Below are 27,405 nucleotides of genomic sequence, written 5' to 3'. Positions count from 1 at the left end.
ACACCCAGCAGGCATGGAGCCAGCCCTCGGGGAGGCCGGCGGGCTGATTGAAACCCACCTTCCCAGGGGAGCTCAGAGGTGCGATGGAAACTGCTCCTCCCTCTCTCTCCCAATGGAAGCGCGATGTCCTCCAGCCGGAGTGGCGCCTCTAGGCCAGGGTCGCGCTGGGGCCGGGCGGCCATCATGGTGCATGAAGTGGGCACGCGGGCCCGGTGTGGCCGAAAGGAGGAAGGCCACGGACGGGGAAGTCCGGGTCGGGTGTGTGTGGGTTCTGGTGGGAAGGATCGGCTAGGCCGTGGGCTCGGGGGCTGCGTGAGGTGCATGGGTCAGGTTATGTGGTGCGGGGACAGGGATGGCTATGCTACGAGGCCGAGGTCTAACACGCGTCCCCCCCAGCTGAAAGCTGGAGAGAACTACCCATCCTCTTGGGGGTTCTCTTCGCTGAGGCGGAAGAACCGGGAGAGGCCATCGGCGTTGGCGTGGTCAATACCAGGGTGATGTTCCACGGTGAAATCCATCCCCTGGAGGGAGATTGACCACCGCAGTAGTTTGGGGTTTTCTCCTCGCATCTGCATGAGCCATCGTAAGGGGCGATGGTCAGTTTGGACTTTGAAATGGGTGCCGAACAGATAGGGGCGTAACTTCTTGAGGGCCCAGACTACGGCGAACGCCTCGCGCTTGATGGTGCTCCATCTCTGTTCTCTGGGCAACAGCCTTCGGCTGAGGAAGGCTACGGGCTGGTCTAGGCCTTGGTCATTCACCTGGGACAGAACGGCCCCAATTCCATGCTCGGAGGCGTCCGTTTGTACCACAAACTCCTTGGAGTAGTCGGGAGCCTGAAGGACGGGGGCTGTGCACATGGCCGTTTTTAGGGCATCGAACGCCTCTTGGCAGGCAGGGGTCCACTGCACTTTCTTGGGCTGTTTCTTGGACGTGAGCCCCGTGAGGGGACCGACTAGGCTGCTGTACCCCCGGATGAATCTCCGGTAGTAGCCCGTGAGGCCCAGAAAGGCTCGGACCTCCGTCTGGGTAGTGGGGGGTTCCCAGGCTAGGATGGCGTCGATTTTGGGCTGTAGAGGGGCGACCTGGCCGCTTCCGACCTGGTGCCCCAGGTAGGCTACCGAACCTTGCCCAATCTGGCACTTGCTGGCTTTCACGGTGAGGCCTGCCTGGCGCAGGGCGGTTAGCACCCTCCGGAGGTGCTGAAGGTGCTCACTCCATTCGGAACTGAAAACTGCGATATCGTCTAGATAGGCAGCGCTGAATTTTTCCAGCCCGGCCAGGACTCTATTTACCAGTCGCTGGAAGGTGGCCGGGGCATTTTTCATCCCGAAGGGCATCACGCGAAAGCGATAGTGCCCATCCGGGGTGGAGAAGGCGGACCGCTCCTTGGCTCCTTCTGTGAGCGCAATTTGCCAGTAGCCGCAGGTGAGATCGAAGGTGCTGAGGAACCGAGCAGCCCCGAGTCGGTCAATGAGCTCGTCGGCTCGGGGAATGGGGTGGGCATCGGCTCGGGTGACTTCATTGAGTCCCCGGTAGTCCACGCAGAAGCGGAGTTCTGGGGCGACACCGGGGACAGCTGCTTTCGGGACCAGGACCACAGGGCTGGCCCAGGGACTGTCTGAGGGTTCTATCACTCCTAAGGTCAACATCTTTGAGACCTCGGCTTGAATGCAGGACCGGACCCGATCAGGGACTCGGTAGGCTCGGTGTTTCACCGGCGGGCTGTCTCCGGTGTCCACGTCATGGACACACCAGTCGGTGACTTGGGGGACCAGGGAGAATAGGTCGGAAAACTGCCCTAGGAGCTGGCGGCAATCCTCACGTTGCTGGGAAGTGAGGGATGGGGAGAGGTTCACTCCCTCTACGGAGCCGTCCTTCTCTTTGGTGCACAGGAGATCAGGGAGGGGATCCGACTCCTCCTCGGCCCCGTCATCGGTGGCCAGCAGGAGGCTCAGCACCGTCCGCACAAAGTGGGGCTTGAGGCGGTTCACGTGGAGGACCTGGAGGGGGTCCCGTGGTGACTGGACGTCCACCAAGTAAGTGACCTGGCTCTTCCGCTTAATCACTTTGAAGGGCCCGGTCCATTTATCCTGGAGGGTGCAGGGTTTCTCGGGGGCCATGACCCATACCTGCTGGCCCGGCTGGAACTCGACCAGAGTGGCATTCTGGTCGTACCAGCGCTTCATCTCTTCCTGGATCGCCTCCAGGTTGGCCTCGGCCATCTCTCGGAACTTCCTAGTCTGGTTTCGGAGGGTCAGGACGTATCGGAACACATCTCGGGGGTGGCCTCGGTGCGCCGCCTCCCACCCTTCCTTGACCAGGCTGAGGGGCCCCCGGACGGGGTGCCCGTAGAGTAACTCAAAGGGGCTGAACCCCAAGGATTTCTGGGGAACTTCCCGGTAGGCAAACAGGAGGCAGGGGAGCAGGACGTCCCACTTACGCCGGAGGGGTTCTTCCAGGCCCGCGATCATCCCTTTCAGAGTCCAGTTAAACCGCTCTACCAGGCCGTTTCCTTGGGGGTGGTACGGGGTGGTGAACTTATAGGACACTCCGCATTGTTGCCACAAGGACGTCATGTATCTGGAGATGAAGTTCGTACAGCGATCGCTCACGACCTCGCGGGGAAAACCCATACGGGAAAAGATTCCCATCAACGCCCGGCCCACCACGGGGGCTGTGACGGTGCGCAGGGGTATGGCTTCAGGGTATCGGGTGGCATGATCCACCAGGACGAGGATAAAGCGGTGCCCTTGGGAGGTTGGGGGGTCCAGAGGCCCCACGATGTTGATCCCGACCCGTTCAAAAGGGGTACTGACGACAGGGAAGGGTTGGAGGGGAGCCTTGCGCTTTCCTCCGCTCTTCCCACTAGCCTGGCACGTGGGACAGGACTTGCAGTGGGCTTCGACATCTGCTTTCATTCTGGGCCAGTAGAAGTGAGTCACGAGGCGACTGTAGGTTTTGTCCTGGCCCAAGTGGCCTGCGAGGGGAACGTCGTGGGCCAAGCCCAGGAGGAGGTCTCGGAAGCGTAGGGGTACCAACAGCACCCGGGCGGATCCTAGCTCCACCGACTTCTGCTCGCTGTATAAAAGGTCATTCTCCCAATACACCCGGTGCGTTCCAGTTTGGTCGCCCGCGGCCTGGGCCTCTGCCTGTTGCCGGGGCCCGACCAGGGAAGGACAGGTAGCCTGCTCTCGGCAGAACTCCTCTCGGGAGGGGCCCCCCTCGTGGCGCCACTGGGCCAACTCTGGCAGATCGCTTAACTCGGTGACCTGTGCGGAGTCGGAAGGTGGGGGTTCGTCACTGGCGACCGACCCTCCTTGTGGGGGAATGTGGGGACCCTCGGCGGGGACCATCCTGTCTTCAGTGGTCGGGGCGTCGTCGACCTCCCCAAGGGGGGTCAGTCGGGCTGCCATGGATCGGGTGGTGGCGCACACCCACTCAGGGAGACCCATCATCCCTAGGTGGGTCTTGCGCTCGACTTGTTTCCAGGGGGAACTTTCCAGGTCGTTCCCCAGGAGACAGTCGACTGGCTGGGAGGTTCTCACTGCGACTTTCAGTTTACCGACCACCCCTCCACATTCAAAAGGCACCAGGGCTACCTTACACAGACTTTCCGTATTGTCAGCGGAAATGACCGGGCAAAAGACGTTGGGGAGGACCTGGTCTTCGTTGACCAAATGACTGAGGACACCGGTGATGCTGGCCCCGGTGTCACGAAGGGCTTCTACTTGGTGGCCATTGATCGTTACGAGCTGCCCATATTTCTTCGTGTTGGAGGGCAGGAGGCTTCCAGGGACCATTTCTTTATCTCCTAAGGATACTAGGGCCATGGCTGCGGGTTCCCACTCTACGGTCTCCTCAACCTCCTCCCCCAGGGCTACATTGGCTATCTGTCTAGCGGGGGGTGCTGCCTGGGTGATGTGTGGGGCCATGGGGCATTCAGGGTCGTTGGCGTAATGCCCGGGCTTCTGACAACGGAAACAAGTGATGGTCACCCGGTGCCCCCGTCTCATGGGGGGGCCGGATACAGCTGGTGGGGGTGCCGGGAAAGGCGGAGGTTGGGATTTCGGGGGACTGGACTGGGACTCTCTCTGCCCTCCCTGGTTCCCCCCCCTCTCTGGTGGGGTGGTCCCTGACTGGCTCGGGGGTACTCTCCTACAGGGCCCCGGGAGACCCGGGTGTTGGTCCAGTGATCCGCCTCGACAGCCAGCTTTCTCGGATCCGTGAGCTTGCTGTTGAGCAGATGCTGGCGCAGTTCCACAAAGCAGTTCGCAGCCAGGTGTTCCCACAACATAAGGTCGGTTAGTTCTTCTAGGGTGGTTACCTTGCTGCCCTTGATCCACCCATCGAATGCGCGGCTGAAGAAGTTTACATACTCCACCCAGGTGGTGCCCGGGATCTTCCTGCAGTCCCGGAACCGCTGGCGGTACATCTCCGGGGTGAGGCCGTACCTTGTGAGGAGGGCCTCTTTCATGTGGTTGTAGGAGGTCTGCATGGAGGTTGGTAGGTCGACCAGGGTGTCTCTCCCCTCGCTCAGGAATCGTCCCCACAACCCGGCCCACCAATCCTTCTGCGGGACCCGATGAGAGGTCATGGCGACCTCGTATGCCCTGAACCACTGTTGAATGTCATCGTTTTTGTAATATTCTTTGACCACGTCCTTGGGGATGTGGACCTTCTGCTCCGCCGGGGAGGCCACCTCTCGGTTCCCGGGGGCCGCGCTTCTTCGCTTTTTGCTTTTAGCTCCATTTCCTTCAAGCTGCGTTCGTGCTCCAGTTGAAGTCTCCTTCCTGCGTGTTCCCGTTGGAGTTTCTTTTCTTCTAATTCTCCTTGCACTCGCATCTGTTCCACTGCTAGCTTTTTCTCGGCTAATTTCAACTCGCCCTCGATTTTGAGTTTGGCTAATTCGAGCTCGTGATGGCGACTTCTTTCTCTGTCTGCGAGTTCCTCCGGGGATAGGCCCCCGTCTGGTACGAAGCTTCGAAACCTGGTTGCTGCTGCGTTCTCCTTGGGGGGGTCCAGCTTCGTCGTGGGGCTCCACCGCTCCTTCTGGGCGGGGGGCTCCAGAATCCACCCAAGCTTTCAGTGCCTTCTGCATATCTTCCTGGGTGTTGAGACCAGTGGTAGCGATTTTGAGTTCTTTGCAGAATTGCTTCAGTTCTCTGTGTGTGTACTCCTCCAGTTGTTCCGCCTGGAACACGGTACTGGTGTCGTTTACTATGAGAACCACGGTGTTTCCTTCTGCCATCTTTGTCGGTAGTGCGTCAGCCGTTCACGGTACGATCTCTAGATTATGGGCCCGCATCCCGTCGCTTGCCACCATTGTTAGAAGGCGACCTCAGAGGGGCCCGGAGGGGCACTGACTAGCCTGAGGTCAACCCTCAGGGTATCGTAGCCGGGCACTGGCGGGAGACTCCTCAGGGGAGGAATCTCGTATCTCGGATCGTACACTCGGCACCACACGACAAAGAGACACCACACCGGGAGTTCTCAAGAACAAATCTTTATCAGATCGGAGGTGTAGGATCTTTATGATCAGCAAGGCAAATATATACAAGTGGAGCGCGGGCTCACAGAGTCTCGGGAGGGGTAGGAGGTAGCGGGACAGTCTTTGGGGATAGGGATCAAATGCAGGGGCGTACCCGGCGCACAGCTCACAATCCTCGAGCTGGGGGGATACGCTTGTCGTCGTCGGGGTCCGGCGGGACCAAGAGAGTCTGTGGGAGCCGCGAGTCACTCAGCAGGGCTCAAGCACAAGTCGGAGGTCTTAGGATCTTCAGGGAGCCGCGAGTCACTCAGCAGGGCTCAAGCACAAGTTCGGAGGTCTTACGATTTTCAGGGAGCCGCGAGTCACTCAGCAGGGCTCAAGCACAAGTTCGGAGGTCCTACGATCTTCAGGGAGCCGCGAGTCACTCAGCAGGGCTCAGGTGTTTCCAAAGGCGAATCTGCCGGATAGTCCCAGAGCACCACTTGTTATAGGACGACTCCTCTTTGATGTCCGGAGTCTGTGCAGGCAGGGGTCTTGTCACCTGGGGGGGTCGCTTGTCGGGGTTTCCTGCCATTGTCTTTTGATCCTTTCAGGGCCGGGTCGGGAGGAGTCCCAGACACCCAGCAGGCGTGGAGCCAGCCCTCGGGGAGGCCGGCGGGCCGATCGAAACCCACCTTCCCAGGGGAGCTCAGAGGTGCGATGGAAACTGCTCCTCCCTCTCTCTCCTAATGGGAGCGCGATGTCCTCCAGCCGGAGTGGTGCCTCTAGGCCAGGGTCGCGCTGGGGCCGGGCGGCCATCATGGTGCATGAAGTGGGCACGCGGGCCCGGTGTGGCCGAAAGGAGGAAGGCCACGGACGGGGAAGTCCGGGTCGGGTGTGTGTGGGTTCTGGTGGGAAGGATCGGCTAGGCCGTGGGCTCGGGGGCTGCGTGAGGTGCATGGGTCAGGTTATGTGGTGCGGGGACAGGGATGGCTATGCTACGAGGCCGAGGTCTAACACGGATGATAGAAAATTTGCTGCAGGTCACTAGTGACATTTAACTTACAGGCCCTGAATATATTATGTACCATATACTAGGGACTTATATGTAAGTTAAACATACCAATTAGGAACATGCCAAATCAACTATGTTTAAAGGGGGAGCACAGTCACTTTATCATGAGATAGCAAGGTTAAAGTGCACACAGTTCTAAAACCAGCAAAATTATAGGGTTCAGCAAAAGTTGAAAATTACGGGGCCACCATGCAGAAAAGACAGAATTCCTATACTGTTGTTTAACATTCATCATGAGAAAGTCAAAATCTAAGAACTATAATTACAAGTGTCATGTTAAATCATATACTGGCTCAGCATCTTACATATGACCCTGGAACATATAAACATATACATCAAATACACATATACAAGTATCCTAATGAACGCTTGGCAAGAATATGTTGTAGCCCATTAGTAGGGTGACAAGTATTACAATTCACGAAGGAAATAAATGACTCATGAAACTACCCAAAAGGCCCTTCAGAATCAAGGGTCGGGACCCCTGTTATTCTAGCAGCAAAATAGGAGGTCAGTTACTCCAGGCCCCATTGCCACAAGGGGTAGCAAACATTTTGGTGATACATTAAGAGAGTTTCTTGATGGAGTATTCTTTTTTGATGGCCACTTTTTAAAGGGTTTTTTACATGTCTAATTATTAATGGTGTCCTGATGAATGTGCATGACTATTGTTGCTGAATAGGAACAGATAGGAGTAGGAACTATTCGACTGAAGTGTTATAAGTCACTGACAAGACTAGTGATGACCTGTAGATTTTAACATTGCCATCCAGTACAGACTGAGTAAACTTGGTGTTAGCCTTGGAATGAATGACAATTTGTAATATTATAGAAGCCCGATAATCGTTTTTTGACACATTATAGGCACATTTTCAATTTGTCTGCACTCTAGATGAGACACAGGGACAAATAAAACATGTAAGGTTCTCCCAATAAACCCCAGATGTACACAAAATCAAGGTTGAAGTACTCTCTTTGGGATAAATAAAAAATATTTTTAGATGATAATTATCCTAAGAGGAAACTGGAGTACTTACCAATGTATCGTTCTACATTAATTATCATTCCTCTTATTAGATATATCTTATTCGCATAAGCCATCTATTCCCCATTCCGTTGGTCAGTTAAAAAAAGGTCTTTAATGTATGAATTATGTATGAATTACTAGCACTAGCGAGCAGTCGAGGCTTACTTACTCCAGAGAATCTGTACACCATCTCAATCAGCCTCTCTTAGATCTATGCTCCCAATCACTTAGAGCCGAATCCCATCGTACTAATTGTCCCCACTGTCCATTCAAACTCACCCCCTCTACAAACGAGCATAACCCTCAGACGATCATAAATATGGCTCTGATTAACTGCAGGTCACTGCCCAAACACGCCCACGAAATACATCTATTCATTGAGGAGCACCATCTAGGGATCCTGTTTCTCACAGAAACATGGCTTGCCCCAGACTCAGACGCCGACATCGTGCAGGCACTGCCCCAAGGCTTCCTTATACAACATATGAACCGTCCGAAGTGTAGGGGAGGAGGAATAGCCGTCATCTTTAAAGAATCCTTCTCTTGTAGATTTCTCGATAGCCCAATGACGGATTGTGAAAACACGCACTTCACTATCCAAGTCTCCCCCTGTAACTCTCTTTCAGGAGTTCACATCTACCATCCACCAGGAGCCATGGGACAGTTCCATAACTCACTCTTGGAATGCTCCGTGGCCTTGGCTAGCACCCCGCCCAACTTCCTAATTCTAGGAGATCTCAACGTCCATTTTGACAACAGCAATGATGACACTGCAACTGATCTGATCCTAGACCTTGCAGCCCACCAACTTCACTTACAAAACAATCTTCCTACGCATAATCTCGGGCACTTGCTTGATCCAATATTTTGCAATTTTTCCGACCTCAGGGTGGGAACACCTATACCAGTGCCCTGGACCGACCACCGGCTTATCCCTTTCAGCTGGTGGATCCAGACCTCCTCTCCTCCCAACCAAGCACCGGGCAGACTCTCTCGCTCCTGGCCGAAACTTGACCTTGATAAATGGAAACATGCACTAGAGCATACCAGGCCACAGCTTGAAAGTAACCCTCATTCTGCGGACGCGCAGTTTACGTCCTGGATTGAAAACTCCCTTGATACCGTTCTGCCCAAAAAAACGTATCTAAAACCCAGGAAAAAGGCCACCTCCCCGTGGTTTTCACACGAGGTCCGCCTCCTAAAGAAAAACTGCAAGAGAGCGGAAAGAGTATGGAGGAAAGACTTCGATCCCAACAGCAAAAGTGAATATAGACGGGCTATTCTCGACTACAAAAAAGCCCTCAAAAATGCTCAAACAGCCTTCTTTAATGATAAAATTAGTAAGGCACCATGCTCGTCCAGAGAAACGTTCCAAATTATGAAAAAACTTTAAAAAAACCCAGAACCATCCTGCTCAATTAATTTCTCGGACAACCACTGCAATGAGTTAGCCACGTTTTTTGATCAAAAAATACAAAACATCCTCCAACATCTCCCCCCCTTCTTCCTGATGACCACCCACTTACCCACTCATGGCAGACCCAGAACCCGAACACATAACTTGATATGTTCGCTCCCATCTGTGAGGAAACCCTAAGGCCCATGTTTCAATCCCTCAAAAGCGGGTCCCCGCATGATCCAGCACCAGTCAGACACCTTAAACAAGTTGCTCCTACCATTCTCGCACCAATGGTGAATCTGATAAATTCCTCTATAGAAAGCGGATTGGTTCCGCCAAGCTGGAAGAAGGCGGTAGTCAAAGCCTTAATCAAAAAACCCAATCTCGACCCCAGTAATCTTGCCAACTTCAGGCCAATTTCCCTTCTCCCATGCGTTAGCAAGATAGCTGAAAAGTTTATCAACAGCCAACTATCAAACTACCTGGAAATCAACGAATTGCTAAAACCGTCACAGACAGGATTCCGCCCGGGCCAAGGTACGGAAACAGCGATGGTGGCGGTTGTCAAGGAGGCTAGGAAGATCATTGATGCAGGAGGATCAGTGGCAGTGATCCTTCTGGACCTCAGCGCGGCATTCGACACCGTCAACCACAGTATCTTGGCTCAGCGGCTCAGTGACCTTGGTATCTCGGGGCCGGCCCTGTCGTGGCTAAAATCCTATCTTCACAACCGCTCTTTCCAGGTGGCGGAGGGCGACTTCATCTCCAGGGAGACTCCTATACGTTGCGGAGTGCCTCAGGGCTCTTCATTGAGCCCGACGCTCTTCAACGTCTATATGTCGCCACTGGAAGGGATTGTCATCCCGTATGGTATCAAACTCCTGACCTACGCGGATGGCACCCAGCTGGTTGTCTCCCTCAGCCGGCATGATAATCCCACCATCGATCTCTATTCCTGCCTGGGGGACATAGTCAGTTGGATGAACTCATCCCACCTAAAACTCAACGGCGACAAAACGGAGATAATGGTGATGGGCAACCAGTCCCATTTCCGCCCCCAACCCCCAAAGCCGAAATCAAAAGCTTGGGGATTTGGCTCGGTCACAATCTTACCCTAAACACCCAGGCAAGAAAAACTGCTGGAACCTGCCTTGGTCTCCTACGTACCACCCGCAAGATCCTTCCCCTGCTCCCTTTTCAGTCAAGAAAACTTCTCTTACAGGGTCTGATCTTGTACAGACTGGACTACGGTAATGCTCTATATCTTGGCGCACCTAAGAAAGTTACAGCCAGGCTACAGGTTGTGCAGAACGCTGCTGCTCGGATTCTCACCAACACTAAGATCCGCTGCTCTGCTAAACCGGCGATTAGAGCATTACATTGGTTGCCCGCTGAGCAAAGGGTGCATTTCAAGGCCTTGTGCCTAACCCACAAAATCCTTCAGGGAAAAGCGCCGTCAATCCTTAAGGACCTTGTTGTCCCGCATACCACGTCTAGAACTCTCCGATCTTCGAACGCCCATCTAACCCAAATTCCCAGGATAAAGAAAGCCCGCTCCGGAGGCCGGCGCTTTTCCTATCACGCGTCCAAGCTGTGGAACACCCTCCCGCTTGACCTTTGGGCCCAACACATTTTGCTGCCTTTCCGAAAGTTACTAAAGACATGGCTGTTCCCATAACCATCTGCTCCGCAATCGGCTGATCTCTCTGGTGCATCTTTTAGCGCTGGGACGCTCAAGGGCAGCCATGCGCTCTAGAAATCTCATTACAATTACATTACAATTACAATTATACCGAAAACATATATATTTTATATGCAAAACAGATACTGAAATGCAAAATACAAAACTAATCAGAAATGTGTAATGCAAAAATACACCTTTTTTCTTAATTCTTCAAATGATTATATCCTATTTACATAACTTCTTGCACATAAGGGGACTCTTCTGCAAAAAAATGATTCAGTGCGGCGCTGCAAGCAATTTAGCTGCGCCGTGCTGCATGTTTTCAAAGCATATGGATGTGTCGTATTAACAATAATACTTGTCATTCCTGTGCTTTTCCCTGTGCTGGTGCACAATTGGTGGCCATGCGCCAGCGCAGACACCCTTGCGTCATTTTGCAAGGGTGCCTGTGCTGCGGGGGTGATTGTATTTGTGCGGGAAGGGACACATTCCTGCACAAAAACAATAATTAATGGCATTTTCCTCTTTTTAGCATTCCTGCAGAATGCAGTACACATAGAAAGAGGAACAAACAAGGAGAAATAAAAGAATTTCTTCTCGTTGTACCATTCCTACACCTTCCCTGGGGAGGGGTAGGATTCCGACGCATTCCCAGTTTTACAAAAGTTATGAATCTGAGACTGCCTCTAGTTTCATGGATGTTGCGTGGCAACATCCACAGCAACACCCATGGGCCGCCCCTTTCAGGCAGAATATTGAGTGAAAAAGGCCCATATCTACAAGGGCATGAAAAGTCATGCAGGGTGACTGTACGTGGGCTTGTAAACATGGGCAAGCCCATTGTGCCGCCGGTGCGTAAATAAACAGTGACGCACTTGCAGCGCAATGGGCTCGTAAATGAGGCCCAAAGTCTTTGCATTTCAATATTGAAAATCCAGATCAGTATTTCTATTTCATCTTGGTCCAATGGTGTGTAGCTTGGAGAATGGCATGGGAGTTCTGTAACTTCAGAGAGGAGGCCAATACTATGGGATTGTTTGTCTGCACTCCAGCAAAGAAGCAGGCCCAATGGGAGAAGGGCGTGCATTTGGGTGCCACTGAGAGGCAAGCAAATCACCATAGGGAGGTATTCTTTGAAAGTGTATTAGTGTCAGAGAGCTGCACGCGGTATAGAAACATTGAGGCATATCTACAAGCCCCTCGCGCCGCCGGTACATCACTTCTTTCAGGGCCGGACTGGCTGTAGCAGGCACCAGGTGTATCCCCGGTGGGCCGTCAGGTTGGGGGCCGGTTTTAGACCCCCTGGGGGGCTGTTTTTGTTACGGGGGGGAGCAGTTTTACAGCATAGCTGCAATATCAGTCCCCTGCAACAAAAGCCAAAAGCGGCACAAAGCTTCACCCCACTCCACTCCCCCTGTTTCCCCCCCACCACCCCCGGGGCCAGCCAAGATCTTGCCAGGACCTGTTTCAGTTCCCAGTCCACCCCTGACTTTCTCCCATATTAAAAGAGATGCAAGGGGTTTGTAAATAAGCCCCATAGTTCGTGGAAGGGAGTCTGCATCCCCAAGTGTGAGATGTATTTGAATGAGGAAACAATACATTCTGTGAGTGTGAAAAGAATGTGTAAGATTAATGCACTCACTGAGTGTAAGGAATTTTAGCATCAGAGAACAGTCGTCAATGAGTCTGGGAGTGGGAGAGTCAGAGAGGTGTGCTCATTGAATGAGAGTGGTTCTAGGAGAAAAGAATAAGTTGAGAGGGAGAAGTGTTTGTATCAGATAACAGCACTCACTAATATGAAAACTATTAGATAGGGAGAGTTACATAAAGATGTTTTCACACACAAATTTCAATACAAAACCTGTTTGCGAGTGTGATTTTTCCTGCTAACAATGGGCCTGATGTACGAAAGGCTTTTCCTATTCTGTGTCTGAGGTGCAATGCGTTAGTTCATATGGGCTAATGTGTTTTTTGCAGCTTTCTCTTACACATATTTAAGTAGTTTTCTTTCCTTGTTAGTTTTAGCAAATTTCAAAGAGTTCACACACATTTCAAAGTTTAAAAAAATTATCAACTTGCAGGGCAGAACTTTTACAAGATGCCACACTGCCACGAGCAATACAGCACAAGCGTGGTTTCCAAAGACCGCCCCCCCCCCCTCCAGGGCAGGAATGCAAATACAATTTAGTGTGTAAGTCGAACCGTCCAAGCCATGCCAACCTCCCACTAACTAAATATACCGAGTTGTTAAATTATTACATTTCATGTACATCATACAGTTTGATTCTGTAAAGAAAAACGTAAAATACTGCACCATTGGTATGTAGTGTAACACAATTTACATGCAGGGGGATATGCTCAACAGCCAGTGCTTGATTTGCACAAAAATAAGTGCCAGGGCTCTCGCCAGGAGGCCACTGCAGCTTGCACCACACATTTCCCCTGCCACGCTGTCAATGATAGTAACAACACAACTACTAGCCATCACACACTTACAAGTGTGACAGTTCAAATTATTCCAGGCCCTCAGAGCTATAAGAATGGCTTGGGTGGCAGATAATAGTAATTTGGAATGTATATTGTATTAATAATTAACTGTTCTTGCGTAACTCTAAATTAGCCAGAGAGCGCCACCTTGTGGAAGACTGTCACAAGAACCAGTATTGACAATTAAGTGCCAGTGCTGAGCACCAGAAACCACCGGCTCAAATGAAGCACTGTCATCAACACTTGAGCAGGTCATCGAATTGTCTTCTGGTAGGGATGTTATTTTCAGTTCTATTGGTGTCTTACAAATCTTATTGTACAGATTATCCAGTTCCACCAAACAGATTGTAGGTATCATCCGAAAGTCAATATCAATTGTTTGCTTCTAGCCCTTGAAAACCTTCACAGAATCACTCACCAGGTAGGAATATGACCAGAACATGTGAATCTATGTGATGTCAACATTTGGACCCCTCGGGTAATATGGTGTCATGGGAGAAATGGTTTGGGCTAGCCAGGCACTTCACTAATACTGCCTGAACTTTTCACCACATCATCTGTCTGCCTCAGGTTAGTATCTTTATGTATTTAGGAGATCCTACAGAAGTGAAAAAGAAGGTCGCTGGATACTCAGCTTGAACCATTCGAATGTTGGGCTGATTCAAGATTTGTTGAACTTTTTTTTTTTTAAAGTTTGAGTTAAGGTGGTTTGACCTCTTAAATCTGCTCTCCCGAGTTTGCATATAAATAAAAAATGAAATACAAAAATAAGCTTCTTGCCACATGCCCTGTTCATAAGGAATTCCATTAGTTATTGAAAATCAAGATGGCTCCAGGACTCGACAATTTTCAAATCTCTTGACAGCCACTGGATCAGAAAGAATAAAGTGTTTCCCAGAACCATTCTGTAGTAGAGGGTTGGTGATCTGAAGTTCCTGATGTCTTGTGAGATTATAAAGATGTGCATCCAAGAACCAGTTTTGGCATCACTGAGGTTTTCTAGCTGAATTCTCAGAAGAGGTTGTTTCTTGCGATGCCAGGCGCCTTTCGCAATGCTGATTTAAAGATTCTGAAACTATTGAGTATGGGAAATCAGCCTTTTCTGTTCTAAAGTTGGCAGTGGGAACAATGGTTCTACCAGGCTGAGGCTATGTGTGCAGGAGAGAGATTGAGAAGGAGAGAGGGAGGGAGATGGAAAGGGAAAGAGTGAGTAAGGGAGAGAGAGAGAGACTAAGGGCCACATTTAGGAGGTTTTGACAGTCGGCAGCGCCGCAAACCTTCCTGCAGCGCTGCCCTACGGCAAAAGAAAAGGGCAGAATTGTGCCGTATCTATCAGATACGGCGCATTTCTGTCCTTTTCCCCGGCGCCGGGGCACAATAGGCTGGCGTGCGCCAACGCAGGCATCTTTGCACCAAGGGTGCCTGCATTGCGGGGTTGATTTTTTTTTTGTGCACAAAAACAATCAAAAAAGGCATTTTCTCTTTCAATGTGTGCTGCAGAATGCGGCACACATAGAAAAAGGAAAAATGAGGAGAAATAAAGATATTTCTCCTCATTGTGCCTCCCTTACACCCCCTCCTCCCCTTGGGGAGGCGTACTCTTTTGGCGCTGCTTCAGATTTACGATTTCTTGTAAGTCTGGGGCAGTGTCAAAAAGCCATGGATGTTTCCTGGAAACGCCCCCAGCAACACCTATTGCACGCCCCTTTAACGCAGAAAACTGCATCAAAGGGAATGATATTTAAGAGGCAGCATTAAGCCAAAAAAATGGCTTTGTGCTACCTCGTAAATATGGAGCAGGCACAAAAAAGTGACGTTCCGGTGGCGCAAGGGCCCTTAACATTTTGTTCAAACATGCACATCAGATGCCTATCTGTAATTGTGCAATGCATGTTGCAAAGTATTCGCTTCTACTCTACTTCATGCGCAGGCGTGTGCATGCATGTGTGTGACTGCCATATTACTACTGTCCGTGCCATGCCTATTCTGTATGAAGGAAGCTTGCACTTATAATGACTTCAATTTAACTCCTAGTTTGATGAGAACTGTAGATCGTGGTGGCTATCCATGTTCTATCTGTCACACCTGAGTGTGTGTAACTAAAGCACAAAGAGCTGCTGCCCAAGATAAGTTTATTGTGTTCGAAAACAGAAGTTTCGTTAAAAAGGGTTGAGTGGGCGTGCTCGTGGCGCTCTATACAGATCTGTCGTAACTGTAAGTAAATTGAAGCAACGCTTTGCGTTGTATTGGGCGCTGGGCGTGCCCAGGCGAAACTGCAGTAAATTACTCTGAAGTTTTCAGTTCTGATACTTGTGCTATAAAGGTTTAATGTGTCCTATGTAAAGTGCTCATCACTTCTGTCTGCATTTCACCTGCCTTCTGTATGTCTCTGCTGTGTTGAATTGTAAACAGAGGTTTGTGGCACATAACACGTGGTCTGGTGCTTCCAATGTGGTACCTGTTCCGTGTGTGAGGAAAACTTGCACTCCTGCTACATTGTATTGTATTTTATTGTAGCAGTTACATAGTGCTTACTACCCCATGTGGGGCTCAGAAGCGCTTACCCACATGAGTGGCTGCTATAACATGGAGGGCGTGTAGCTGAAGAGGTGTCTTTGTTTTTGATCCTGTGTGGTAAGCGTTTCCATGCTGTGTGTGATGACCACCAAGGTGTGGTTATCATGCTATCGGACTCAGCGCTTAGCAGTTTAGTGGATAAAGAAGTGTGTGAGACAGAGGCGTGCAGATTAGGAGTTTCTATAAACTGGCAGCTTTCAGCAGCTCTGCAGGTCCATTTGTGGTGGTTAATATGTGCATAATCTGCTTAGCCGGCTACTGCGTTTTGGTTGTCCAGTCTGAGATGTTTTGTTTACAGTTTATTGTCCGGAGCAGGCATCCGTTAAAGGGAGAGATCTGCTGAAAGTGACTTTGTTTAAACCGTACTGTATCTGATTGTCATTTTGAGATGTCGAGAAGCAGTCATAGTGTTTGGCTTCTCTGGACCTGCAGTGGTGGACTACGTTGAAATCCTCCATTGACCAGCAGCATGTGGCAGATCTCTTCAGTCACTCTGCGTCTATTCAGTGGGTGATGGGTGGGTTAATGCTGTGGCCTGGGCCCTTTATTGTCTTATGTGAGCATAAGAGTGTAAGGCCGAATAAGGGAAATATTATGCAACCCCTGTGCACCACAATCAACTGCCCAACCGCTGAGTGTTATGGTAGTAGTACTATTGTGGATTCTATACTGTTTTGTACTGCAGTTGCATTTATACAGCAATTACTCCCCGCAATTAGGCATTTTAGAGGTTTGCAGTAGACACCACTCTGCTCCGGAACCTAGGGTTAGTGTTTTTTTTTCTGATTATTGTTGGTTATTGGGATTAGTCTTGCACTCTTAAGGAAACCGCGCCATGTATTTATTCCTGTTTCTATGGGGTACTGTGTCTGTTCTCTTCAAGAAAACCTTTGACTTCTGCTGCTTTGGTTTTGTGCATTTGCAAAGGTTCCATTAATAAAGCATGTCCTATAAGTATTATGGGCCCGATTCACAGAACTAACTTAAGACAAAATCCTAAACTTACTACCATTTTGGTATTCACAGAAGGCACTTACTCATTTTGGTATTCACAGAAGGCACTTACTCATTTCGGTATTCACAGAAGTTAGGAGTCCTAACTTTAGGACTCCTAAATGCCTTCTGTGAATACTGAAAGTCTTAAAATTAGGATTTTTCTCAGTTTAGGAGTAGTAAAGTTAGGAATCCTAACTTTAGGACTCCTAAATGCCTTCTGTGAATACCGAAAGTCTTAAAATTAGGATTTTTCTCAATTTAGTAGTCCTAAATTTTAGTTTAGACTTAGGACTACTAAATTGAGAAAAATCCTAATTTTAAGACTTTCGGTATTCACAGAAGGAATTTAGGAGTCCTAAAGTTAGGAGTCCTAACTATACTACTACTAAACTGAGAAAAATCTTAATTTTAAGACTTTCGGTATTCACAGAAGGCATTTAGGAGTCCTAAAGTTAGGACTCCTAACTTCTGTGAATACCGAAATGAGTAAGTGCCTTCTGTGAATACCAAAATGAGTAAGTGCCTTCTGTGAATACCAAAATGAGTAAGTGCCTTCTGTGAATACCAAAATGGTAGTAAGTTTAGGATTTTGTCTTAAGTTAGTTCTGTGAATCGGGCCCTCTATGTTTGAATTTTGTAACAAAACATTTTACTGCAGATGTCAAATAGGCCAAGCAGAGAGAGCGAGACACATATAGAGCATGAGAGCTCATATTATTACTTGCCAGTGTGTGTTAAAAGCACATACTGCTATGTCTGTAACAAATTTGTGGTGTGTGGAAGAAGGTTACGTATCTCTTATCCTTTAAATGGAGTGTACTATTGAAGCTTCCACTGCTGCATCAACCTCTACCTCTTACATGAGGGAAGCTTTCACCATCAGTGCTGTGCTGCAGTGAGTGAGTGAGTGAGTGTGTGTGTGTGATATTTTTGTGCAGTTACTGTCCATGATGTGCCTCTTTGTGAAGATTGTATTTATTATGTGCTTTTATAGCCTTTACTTAGGACAAATTAAGTTCTTTTTGAATTGGAATTCGTGTGTGTGAGGGAAGCTTGCACTTCTGTGTCTGTGCTCTGCCTGGTGTGTCTGAGGGAGCTGTCACTTCTGCTGAAGCACCTTACCTTTTCCCTCAAGATGTGCCCATTTTGTGCATGAGGGAAGAATGCTGCCTCTTCTACACCTGTTGTTTGTGTGTATATGTTTGTGTTTTGGGGGAAGGGGAGGGTTCATTGTATTCTACTTCTATTGTGCCTGCCATGAAAGCTTTCACTTTTGATCCATGTGTTGTACATGTTCTGCCTTTGAAAGAGGCTTAAACTGCAGCTGCCTCTGTGTGAGGGAAGTCACTGCCTGTGCTTTACCTACTCAGTGAGGGAATTCTGCATTTCTGCTGCCTATGCATCTGTGAGGAATCATATATATTGCGACTTTCTTGTTCATTATGTGTGTGAGCGCTTATCAGTGCTGGACTGGACTGTCGGGCACTGCCAGGTGGCTGGCTTGAAAGGGCTTGTGTATGATGACTTTTTGGTGCACTAGGCCATGAAAGGACCAAAAATCAGGCCTATTCCAACAGACCCATCTGGTACTGCAAGAGTGTCTGACATGCTCGATCAACCCTTGAGCTGATGTCAAGCTGTGCATGTTCTGTATGTGAAGGAAACTTGCAAAGATTGAGTACAATTGGGGAGCAGGCAACCCGGCTGAGTGAAGATCAAATCGCTACTGTCTTTTGCTGCTACAAGATAGGGTGAGCAGACGTCCTGGATTTACCTGTACATCGGGTTAGACAAGGTCTATCCCGGTGTCCCAACGCTATTCACAGCTTTAGGTACCTGTCCCAGTTTTTGGAACAAGGTTTAAGCGATGCTGAGTAGCAGTGCCTTGAGACACTCACGGGTGAGTAGTCGCGCTTTATAAGAATACTGATTGAGTGTTTGATTGATTGAGATTGAAACTTTGCATTTGCCCTCACTTTCACAGTCACCTTTAAGGTCTGAAACAACTTCAGTAATTATTCACTTTATTTCAGGTAATGCAGCTGAAGCCTCAGTCTTGCTCCCAGAGGAGAGAAGAAGGGGACTGTGGGTCATGGAGGAAGTCATGCCGCGCTGCCATAGCTTATGCTTTAAAAATTAAGTCTTCTAGTGAATTAAGACTTCAAATAAACGTGAACCTAAACCTTCAGAATGAGTCTATTCTGGCCAACGTGATGCCGGATATGCCAGATTCACAGTGCTTATCAAGGTACCAAGTGGAGGGAATGTGGAGGTGGGGGAGAGGATGTGGTCTAATGGCTAGGACAGTCAATCTTGAATCTGGGGAACCAGGTTCGAGTCTCGGCAATGACGCTCGACATCCTGTGATTCTGGGCAAGTCACTTAATCTCCCTTTGCCTAACAAAAAAACATGAATGTGTCTGTCTGTTAGCAACTGGTGCTCATGTAAAGCGTTCTGCTACCATCAGGTCGAGTTTGCGCTATATAGAACTCAAAAAAAAAAGTGCATTCTACAGTTAAAATAATCCTAAATCTATGTGTTCTGGTACACCTGGAAAAGTAGCAGAGCTTTAGTATGGAAAAATGTTTTTTGTACTGCAACCTGCAGAATAGTTTTCAGTGTTTAACAGTCACTGCCACCACACTCACTCTCCAAACACTCACTCTTTATTATATGTCCATTCCATTTTCATTCCCCCCCCCCACCCCCTCAAGTCCTACTTCGATGTTCAGCCTATCCCAGTTTTTAGATTGTGCCTGCCGACCATGCGTATACTGTAGCTGCAAGACGTATTGTGTCCTTTAAGGGACTTGGAGCCCGCCCATTAATTATCATTCCTTACTCTTATTTGCTGCCTCCTTATTGGTCAGTGCTGGACGATGTCACTTCCTTTCCTTTGAAGCATGGACCAAGTACTGATTGATTTACTTTGATTAGCGTACCTCTACTGTCTATCCACTGCTCGCTGTGATTCAGGTACTATTTTTTTTATGCTTCCCGTTGATGTTGTTACTTTCCCCAGGGCCGGCTTTAGTGCTGGTGGCGCCCTGTGCGACAATGTTTGTTGGCGCCCCCCCAATGACCACCTCCACCATGGATTCCCTCACTAGCACCCTTTAACAGTGACTCGGGGGCATATTATCAAGGACGGCGTTAAAATTATCAACGGTTTAGCGGCAGAAAACTGCCGCTAAAGCAACGATAATGGGCTTGATAATATGCCCTGGAGAATTCCAATCGGAGCCCATGTTCACACCAGAACATGGGCTTCTATTGGAATTCTCAAGGGCATATTATCAAGCTTATTATCGTCGCTTTAGCGGCAGTTTTCTGCCGCTAAACCAGCGATAATTTTTAACGCCGTCCTTGATAATATGCCCCCAAGTCTCCATAACCACACTCTCTCAGATGCATTGAATTCGTTTTATAGCGCCACTCATACCAGTGTAGGGTGTCCGAGCACTTTGCATCACACAAACATTACACAGAGACAATCAATCATACCTGTGTAAATCAGTGTATAGGAAATGTTACATAAGCCAAAGGACTAAGGGGCATATTAACTGGCCCCACATAGCGGTAGAAAAATTATCGCCGGCTATCGCTGAAAATTATTGCCATGATAGCACTATATTAACAATACATAGCGCTATGGCGATAATATTTCAGCGATAGCGGTGTTTGCCATGGAACATCGCTGGTTTTCCAGCAATGTTCCATGGAAAACAGTGATAACATTGCTGTTACGACCCTGTGGTCGTATCAGCATAATCCACCTACCATTTTTAGTATGCCTTAGTCTGGAATTTAACAGACGTTAAATTCCAGCGTTAAGGCCGAGGTAGCACGATTTTTTTATCGCTGCACCTCCTTGTTAATATCACAATATTTTCATGTGTTGTTTTCACAGCCACGCCTTCTTTGCATCTCATTAGCGATGTGAGGCGAGGCTGTGAAAAAATGGGCTCTACATCAAAGAAACACACGCTAGCATGTCCTTGATGATATTGCGATATAATTATTGCCGCTTATTGCCCGAAAACGGACGCTAAAGCGGCGATCATTATATCGCCAGCCCTTGCTAATATGCCTGTAAAAGTGTAGGAGTCACATGTCATCCATACTGGTAGGCAGTATAGTTTAAGAGTGCTTGGTTTGGAGAAGCACAAACTCAGAGTCCAAAAAGAAACAGCATAGTTGGGAGTTTTCTTTAATAATAAGAATCGATTTCTAGCCAAATTAACCCTTTTTGTAACATTAATCAATGTTCTAATAATGTATACTTTGCAGTGTGTATGCAGTTCAAAGATGAAAGTTAATAGCTCACTATTCTAAATTAGGTTATAAATTGCAAGTAACAAAGTGATGTCTCTTTTGAAAGTAGTAACCTGCTGATCTGTTTACATCATACGCACTCTGTAATCTACTTGGTACATGTTCTTTGCAGCAGGCACATTAACCCTCTGCACTAACTTCACCGAAGTCAAAACCTCTACTATACGAAATGCTGATCTCGCTCCAGGAAGATAATTAATCACACGAGTTATCTTGATATTATGTGAGGCCTGGTAATTGTCGGGGGAAAGAAACGCTGCAGCAGGTGCTTCGAAAGCATAATAAACTTTCAAACAGGGCGCCCCCAGGAAGCCAGAACCCGGTGCGGTGGCACCGGTCGCACCGCCCTAAAGCCGGCCCTGACTTTCCCGCCCACCAACCCTGTTCCCTCCCATCTACCACCGGCTGTCCATGTTGCTTCTTCACCGCCCACCCTCCAATTTTGCTTGTGTTGCTTCTTAACTCTTGTCTGCGTTGCTTCATTCCTCCCACCCTCCTGTTGTCCATGTTACTTCTTCCCTTCCTCCTCCCTCCTCCAACCCTCCTGTTGTCTGTGTTGCCCCCCACCCATCTTAAGAAAAAACAAAGCGCCAGGACGGTCCTGCATCATATCACTTTTTTTGTACCGTTCACATCATCCCTCCCATCTCCTGCTGTCCTTGCTGCCCACCTGCCATAAGAAAAACAACGCTGTCACGGCCAGTGCTGGACATGTCATAGCACCTTTCTTTTCGAACTTTGCTCTTTTCTAACTTTACTTTTAGCCATGCTGCAGTACAACTTGGCTAAAAGACATTGGCAAAGCCAATAGCTTTTGCATATGCACGATCGATTGTCTTTGCCAATGCTTTTTCCTTTTGAAACTCTTGTCATCATACTAGATGACCAATTGTTCTTTAAGCACAGGCACCCGGCACTTAAGCTCCCTGTGCAGTGCATGTTCTCTGTGTGCGGGCTTCACGTGCGCGCTGTCTGCGAGACGCTTGCACACGGGTTGGGCTCCCTGTCCTTGCTGTGTTTTATAATTGTGTGCGCTCGTCCGTGCGAGCGCATGCGAGGGGTGCTTCTGCTTGCCTTGTGACTGTTTTCTTTGTCCTAGTGCAGGTTACTTTGTTCCTGTCTCCGCTCTTGCTGCTGTCTGACGTTTGTACTTCCCCCTCCTCTCACACTTCTCTTTCCAGGGCGAGCCTTCCTATGTTTTTGACGCTTGCACCGGACTGAGTGCGTCTCAAGACTCGTGCGTTTAGCTTCTGGCTCGCCACAGTCACTTCGTGAGATTTGGGGCCAGCCAATGTATCTCCCATCACTCCTTGTCTCACAGTTCATGTAGGTGCTTAGAAGCATTATGATGCATGACAGGGAATGTGAGCTGGGCGCAATCAGATTGGCATAACGTTTGCAACAGGAGCATAGCTGACAGATTTTGTAAATAGGCTGATGAGGCTGGCACGCGGATTGCTCAACGCGTTCACAGTGAAGTCAGAACAGGGATTGTGCAAGGAGATGGGCGAAGCTGGCACAGGAGATGCCTACGGCGAGCGGCGAGTTGCTTATGCTATTCGTGCAAGTGGGCCAGGGAATTTATCTGACAGAGAGGCAGAAAGACCCAGCGAGGCCGGACCCCGAAGTGCGGCTGTGGAGACACACCTAGGGCACCGGGAGCAGGGGCGGTCTGTGAAGCTGCCACGCACGGTATTAGACCAGCGGGGTGCGCGAGCCTCACGCACTGTTTACTGGGGTGAGGGTAGTGGGTCAGATTGGGACAGTGTCAGAGAGGCAGACACGCACGTGGCACGCGATACCAGCGATGCACTCTTAAAATGTGTGTGCACCGGATTACTAGCAGAATGGTGAGCACACAGATGTGCAAGATTATGTAGTAGAGAAGCGCGGAAGTGCAGCTGGTGCCCATGCGCCATTTGCCTAGGCTCGATGGTAAAGCTGTGCACACACTAGCAAGCGATGAGGTCATAGAGGCCAACACACTAAATGGCACGTGGATTGGTCCTAGACTAGTTGTGCACCATCAGTGTGCACAACCTGAGTTGCAGTTTGGTAGCGCACGGTCCATGTGCACGTACTGACGTCAGAGAGGTAGGCAACACGAGTGCGCACGTGATGTCACTAAAACATTGCCAAACAGTGTGTGCGCAACATCAGTGGTAGGTTGATACACACACTGCCTCATTTCAGTTCTCCTCTCCCCCAGAAGACTTGCTTTGAGGTGAAAGCGCTTTAATCCTCCACCTCGGGGCGCCTCAAGCATCTTACCTGAGAGCGCAGACTCTAGATTCACCATCCTCCAAGCAGGGCTGCCCACGAGCTGTCCCTCAGCACCTGCCCGCTGCCACTGCCCCGCTCCTCGGCTCTGCAGGTGAGCCTGAGTTAGGAAGAGCAGCTCTGTGCACCACGCCCACCTTTGGCTGCCGGCCTATGCAAAGCGTGCATTTGCATACAACGACTCTCCTGCTGGCTCCCAAGGCTGCTGCAACCTCCCTGGGAGTAGAAAAGCGTTAACGATCACTGTAATGCACCTGTGCAGTCACCATTAGCCCCCCTAAGCAGCCACCAACCCCAGTATCACATGGGACAGACTCGCGGGACATATGCGCCATTTACACTGCGCCCGCCAAAGCCGAAATCCCCGAAATTTCCCACAGTGGAAGGGACACGCGGCGGAGTCTGATTGCTGAGAATCAGTAAGCCATAGATAGCCTGGTGTGCCAGAGGCCTGTTGAATCCTGCCTGCTCTACCCTACCCGACTGGCCCGACACCACCCGCGGCACTTGGATCTGCTCCTCAGGAACACCGCATCCCTTGGGAAGGAGGCCGCCATCGGGCAGTACAGGCTGTTCTCTCAGCCTTCCCAAATCACAACCAATCCCTAAACCTCCCCAAAATCCAAACCTGAAAACTGATAGTACCGCGACAATACCCCTAATCAAAACGTTAAACCGCACACTGATACTAACCCTCTGCCCATCTGTAATCCTAAACTATATTGAGGGCACTGAAGTTGTGCGTCTTTGCACCTGCGGTATTTTCCGCATAATTATGGATTTATCGCATTTTCCGATTGATCTATAATTTGCTGCATAATCTGCAGGTTGTAACAAATAAAACATTGTTTCTAGTTGAATCGCATCACAAGGTATTAAAATCGTGGTGTGACTTGTTCAAGGGAGGTGGAAGGCTTTTGGCAAAGGTTGATTGATCACCTGCCAGTTGTTTATTATTGTATTTGATTGCTAAACTGGTACTAATGAGGTAAAATATTTGCCCAGGCAGTATTACCTCGCATAAAAAACTGAAAATAAGTGAAGCAATATGTAGTAAAATAAACCAGACAGCTCCTGTGATAAGAAGACGGTTTATTAACACATCCCAAAGTGCCTAGCCTGGCGCTCCTCAGTACACCTCTCAACATTCTAAGGTGCACTCCCAATACCTAATCCAGGCTGTACAAAGGTAACCAAGGAGGGGGGGGGATGGGAAGATACCAAGTGGGAAAGTTACAAAGACGCAGTATGATTATAACACATCTCCTTTCCCATGGAAGAACCATGGACGAGGTGGAGAACAGAGGAAAAATAAAATTGTAAGATGACAAAGAGATGAATACAAAAGTAAAATCCCAAAAGACACCCTACATTTCCCACAAATATGTAGAACAATGTATACTCAAAGATTTCCTTATGGGTTATTTCATGACATAGTCCCCATGCCAACTGGGAGGTTTCGTGTTCCTGTCACTGTGCTTAACTACAGGATTACTGTCATGTATTCTGTTCCTTGCGTCCGACTTGTTGACATTACTCTGTTCTGAATAAGGAACTAATCTATCCTTACTCCACATTTTCTCGTCAGACATAGTAACTACATTTTTCTTGACATCCTTTATCCTGTCCGGACCATAATATCTATTGTACCTGTTGGTACCATCAAGAGGTCCTTTAACGTAAACTAATTGACCAGCTTCCCATTCACGTGACTTTGCTCCCCATCTGCGATCATAAGCACTTTTATACTTATCTTGCTTGCACTCAATTTTTTGTTTGATTGAAAAGTCATCTTTTACAAAGGAACTGTCCTCAAATAACCAGTTGGGAGTAAGTTTCGATCCTGGTTTGCGACCTCTTAGAAGACAAAAAGGAGAATACCCCGTAACACTGTTAGGAGTGATGTGGTATGACCAGATAGTGTCTTTGATGGACTGAACAATTGGTTTGCTTGCAGCCATGGCCAATTGTATAGACTCTTTGATCATTCTGTTGCACCGTTCCACCAACCCATTTGCACGAGGACAGTATAAAGGAGTACGGATATGACTTATTGCCAGACTAGTAAGAAATTGTTGCATTTCTTCAGAAACCAGCTGTACCCCATTATCCGTGATGAGGGTATGGGGAATACCTTCATTGGCAAACACATCCGACATGAAAAGTATGATCGTTTTAGTGTCTACCTTGTTGACAAACTTAAGACTGATCCATTTTGAAAAATAGTCTACTAGCACAATAATGAATCTCTCTTGCAAACCTTGAATATGCAGAGGGCCAATAATGTCCATACCTACTTTCTCCCACGCTTTTATGGGCACATGAACAGGTTCCAAGGGTGTTTTCCGTGTGCTCTTGGTTTTATCACTGAGACCACAAGCATGACATCCTTTGACTAATTATTCAATGCAGTTGTCCATGCCAGGAAACCAATATCCTGAACGAAGTTTGCTTTTGGTAAGGCTCCTACCCAGGTGGCCCTCATGAGCTATTCCACAGATGCGCTCTCTAAGCTCTCCCGGGGGAACAACCTTGTCTGCTTTGAGCACATTGATGCCTGTAATGGATAACTCATCCCTTACATTCCAGAATGGTTGTAGCTCACTAGGCAGGTCACTACATTTCTTGGGCCACCCCTTAATGATCTTTTCCTTAACCTGTTTTAAAGTACCATCCTTAGACATTAGCATATTCCAATCCTCTTCTAGAATGGCAGGAATGTTTACTTGTAGGATTTCACAATTCCCATTACTATCACCAAAATGTTTATCTAAAGGTAACCGTGAAAGACAATCAGCTACTTGATTTTTGTTGCCTGGAACGTATTCAATCCTAAAATTGAAATTGTGTAACAAAACTAACCATTTACCAATGCGAGGAGTGGGTTTTTCAATGTCTTTAGAAGAAAATATTGACACCAGGGGTTTGTGATCCGTCCTGAGCACAAACGGTATACCCCAAAGAAAATATTTGAAATGATTAGTGGCCCAAAAACAAGACAATGCCTCTTTCTCTATTGTTGAGTAATTAATCTCTGCATCTTTGAGCGTTCTAGACACAAAAGCTATTATTTTCTCCTTCCCTCCTTGCATTTGAGAAAGGGTAGCTCCAATGCCTCTGTTGCTGGCATCAGTAGTAAGGACCGTATCTTTGGTGCTGTCAAAATTACCTATGCAAGGTGCTGTGACAATGGCTTCCTTTAATTCCTTGAACGCCTTATTTTGGCTCGATCCCCACTCAAACTTACTTTCTTTTTTTAAAAGATCTCTGATGGGTTGTGCTAGCTGAGAAAAGTTCTTAATGAATTTAGACATGTACTCTGCCAGTCCTAAAAAGGATTTTATCTCTTCTTTGTTGGCAGGAATGGGAGCCTCACTCACAGCTTCTATGAGATTCATCTTAGGCCTCATTCCTTCATTGGACAAAGTATGCCCTAAGAACTCAACTGATGCCACTCAAATCTTGCACTTGTCTTTTTTAATGGTGAAACCTGCTTCACTAAGTTTGGTGCATACCTTCCTTAGATTGTGGTTATGTTCTACTTCATCTGCTCCATACACTAAAATGTCATCTTGGAAACAGATGGATTTCTCTAAGTCCTTAAGCACATGCTGCATTATTCTCTGGAAAGTGGCTGCAGCTGAGGCTAACCCAAACGGCATTCTAAAAAATTTGTATGTACCAAAAGGTGTGGTGAATGCTGTGAGAATTTGGGATTCTGGATGTAACGCCACTTGCTGATATGCCGATGTAAGATCTAGCACTGAAAAGAACTTGGCATTGTTTATCACTGACAACATTTCATTTATTTTGGGAAGTGGGTACCTGTCTACCCAAATATTGGCATTGAGACTCCTGAGGTCCACACACATGCGAATTTCATTACTCTCTTTTTTTGAAGTAATAACAATGGGGACCAACCATTCTGAACTCTCTACTGCCTGAATAATGCCCAAACCTTCTAGTTTCTCCAACTCTTTTTTTAATGGTTCCCACATTACCAAAGGAATGGACCTTGTCTTATGGGTGACTGGAACAGCATCTTTTTTGAGCTTAATTCTGTGCATATAATTT

General features: G+C 48.3%; 1 protein-coding gene across 2 annotated transcripts in view; it reads right to left on the bottom strand.

Annotated features, from left to right (window-relative positions):
* The window catches only part of POU2F3 (POU class 2 homeobox 3), a 122,378-nt gene extending 98,960 nt beyond the window's left edge, over positions 1–23,418 (bottom strand). For both annotated transcript variants that reach the window (XM_085645958.1, XM_085645961.1), the window contains exon 1: positions 23,323–23,418. In XM_085645958.1, coding sequence (XP_085502084.1) covers positions 23,323–23,350 — 28 coding nt within the window. In that variant the 5' untranslated portion in view covers positions 23,351–23,418. The remainder of the gene's footprint in view (positions 1–23,322) is intronic.
* Positions 23,419–27,405: the final 3,987 nt, after the last annotated feature.

This window comes from Triturus cristatus, chromosome 3_1 (assembly GCF_964204655.1).
Source record: "Triturus cristatus chromosome 3_1, aTriCri1.1, whole genome shotgun sequence".
Taxonomy (NCBI): Eukaryota; Metazoa; Chordata; class Amphibia; order Caudata; family Salamandridae; genus Triturus; species Triturus cristatus.
The sequence above is the reverse complement of the archived record's forward strand: the minus strand, read 5'-3'. Positions and strand labels throughout refer to the sequence as shown.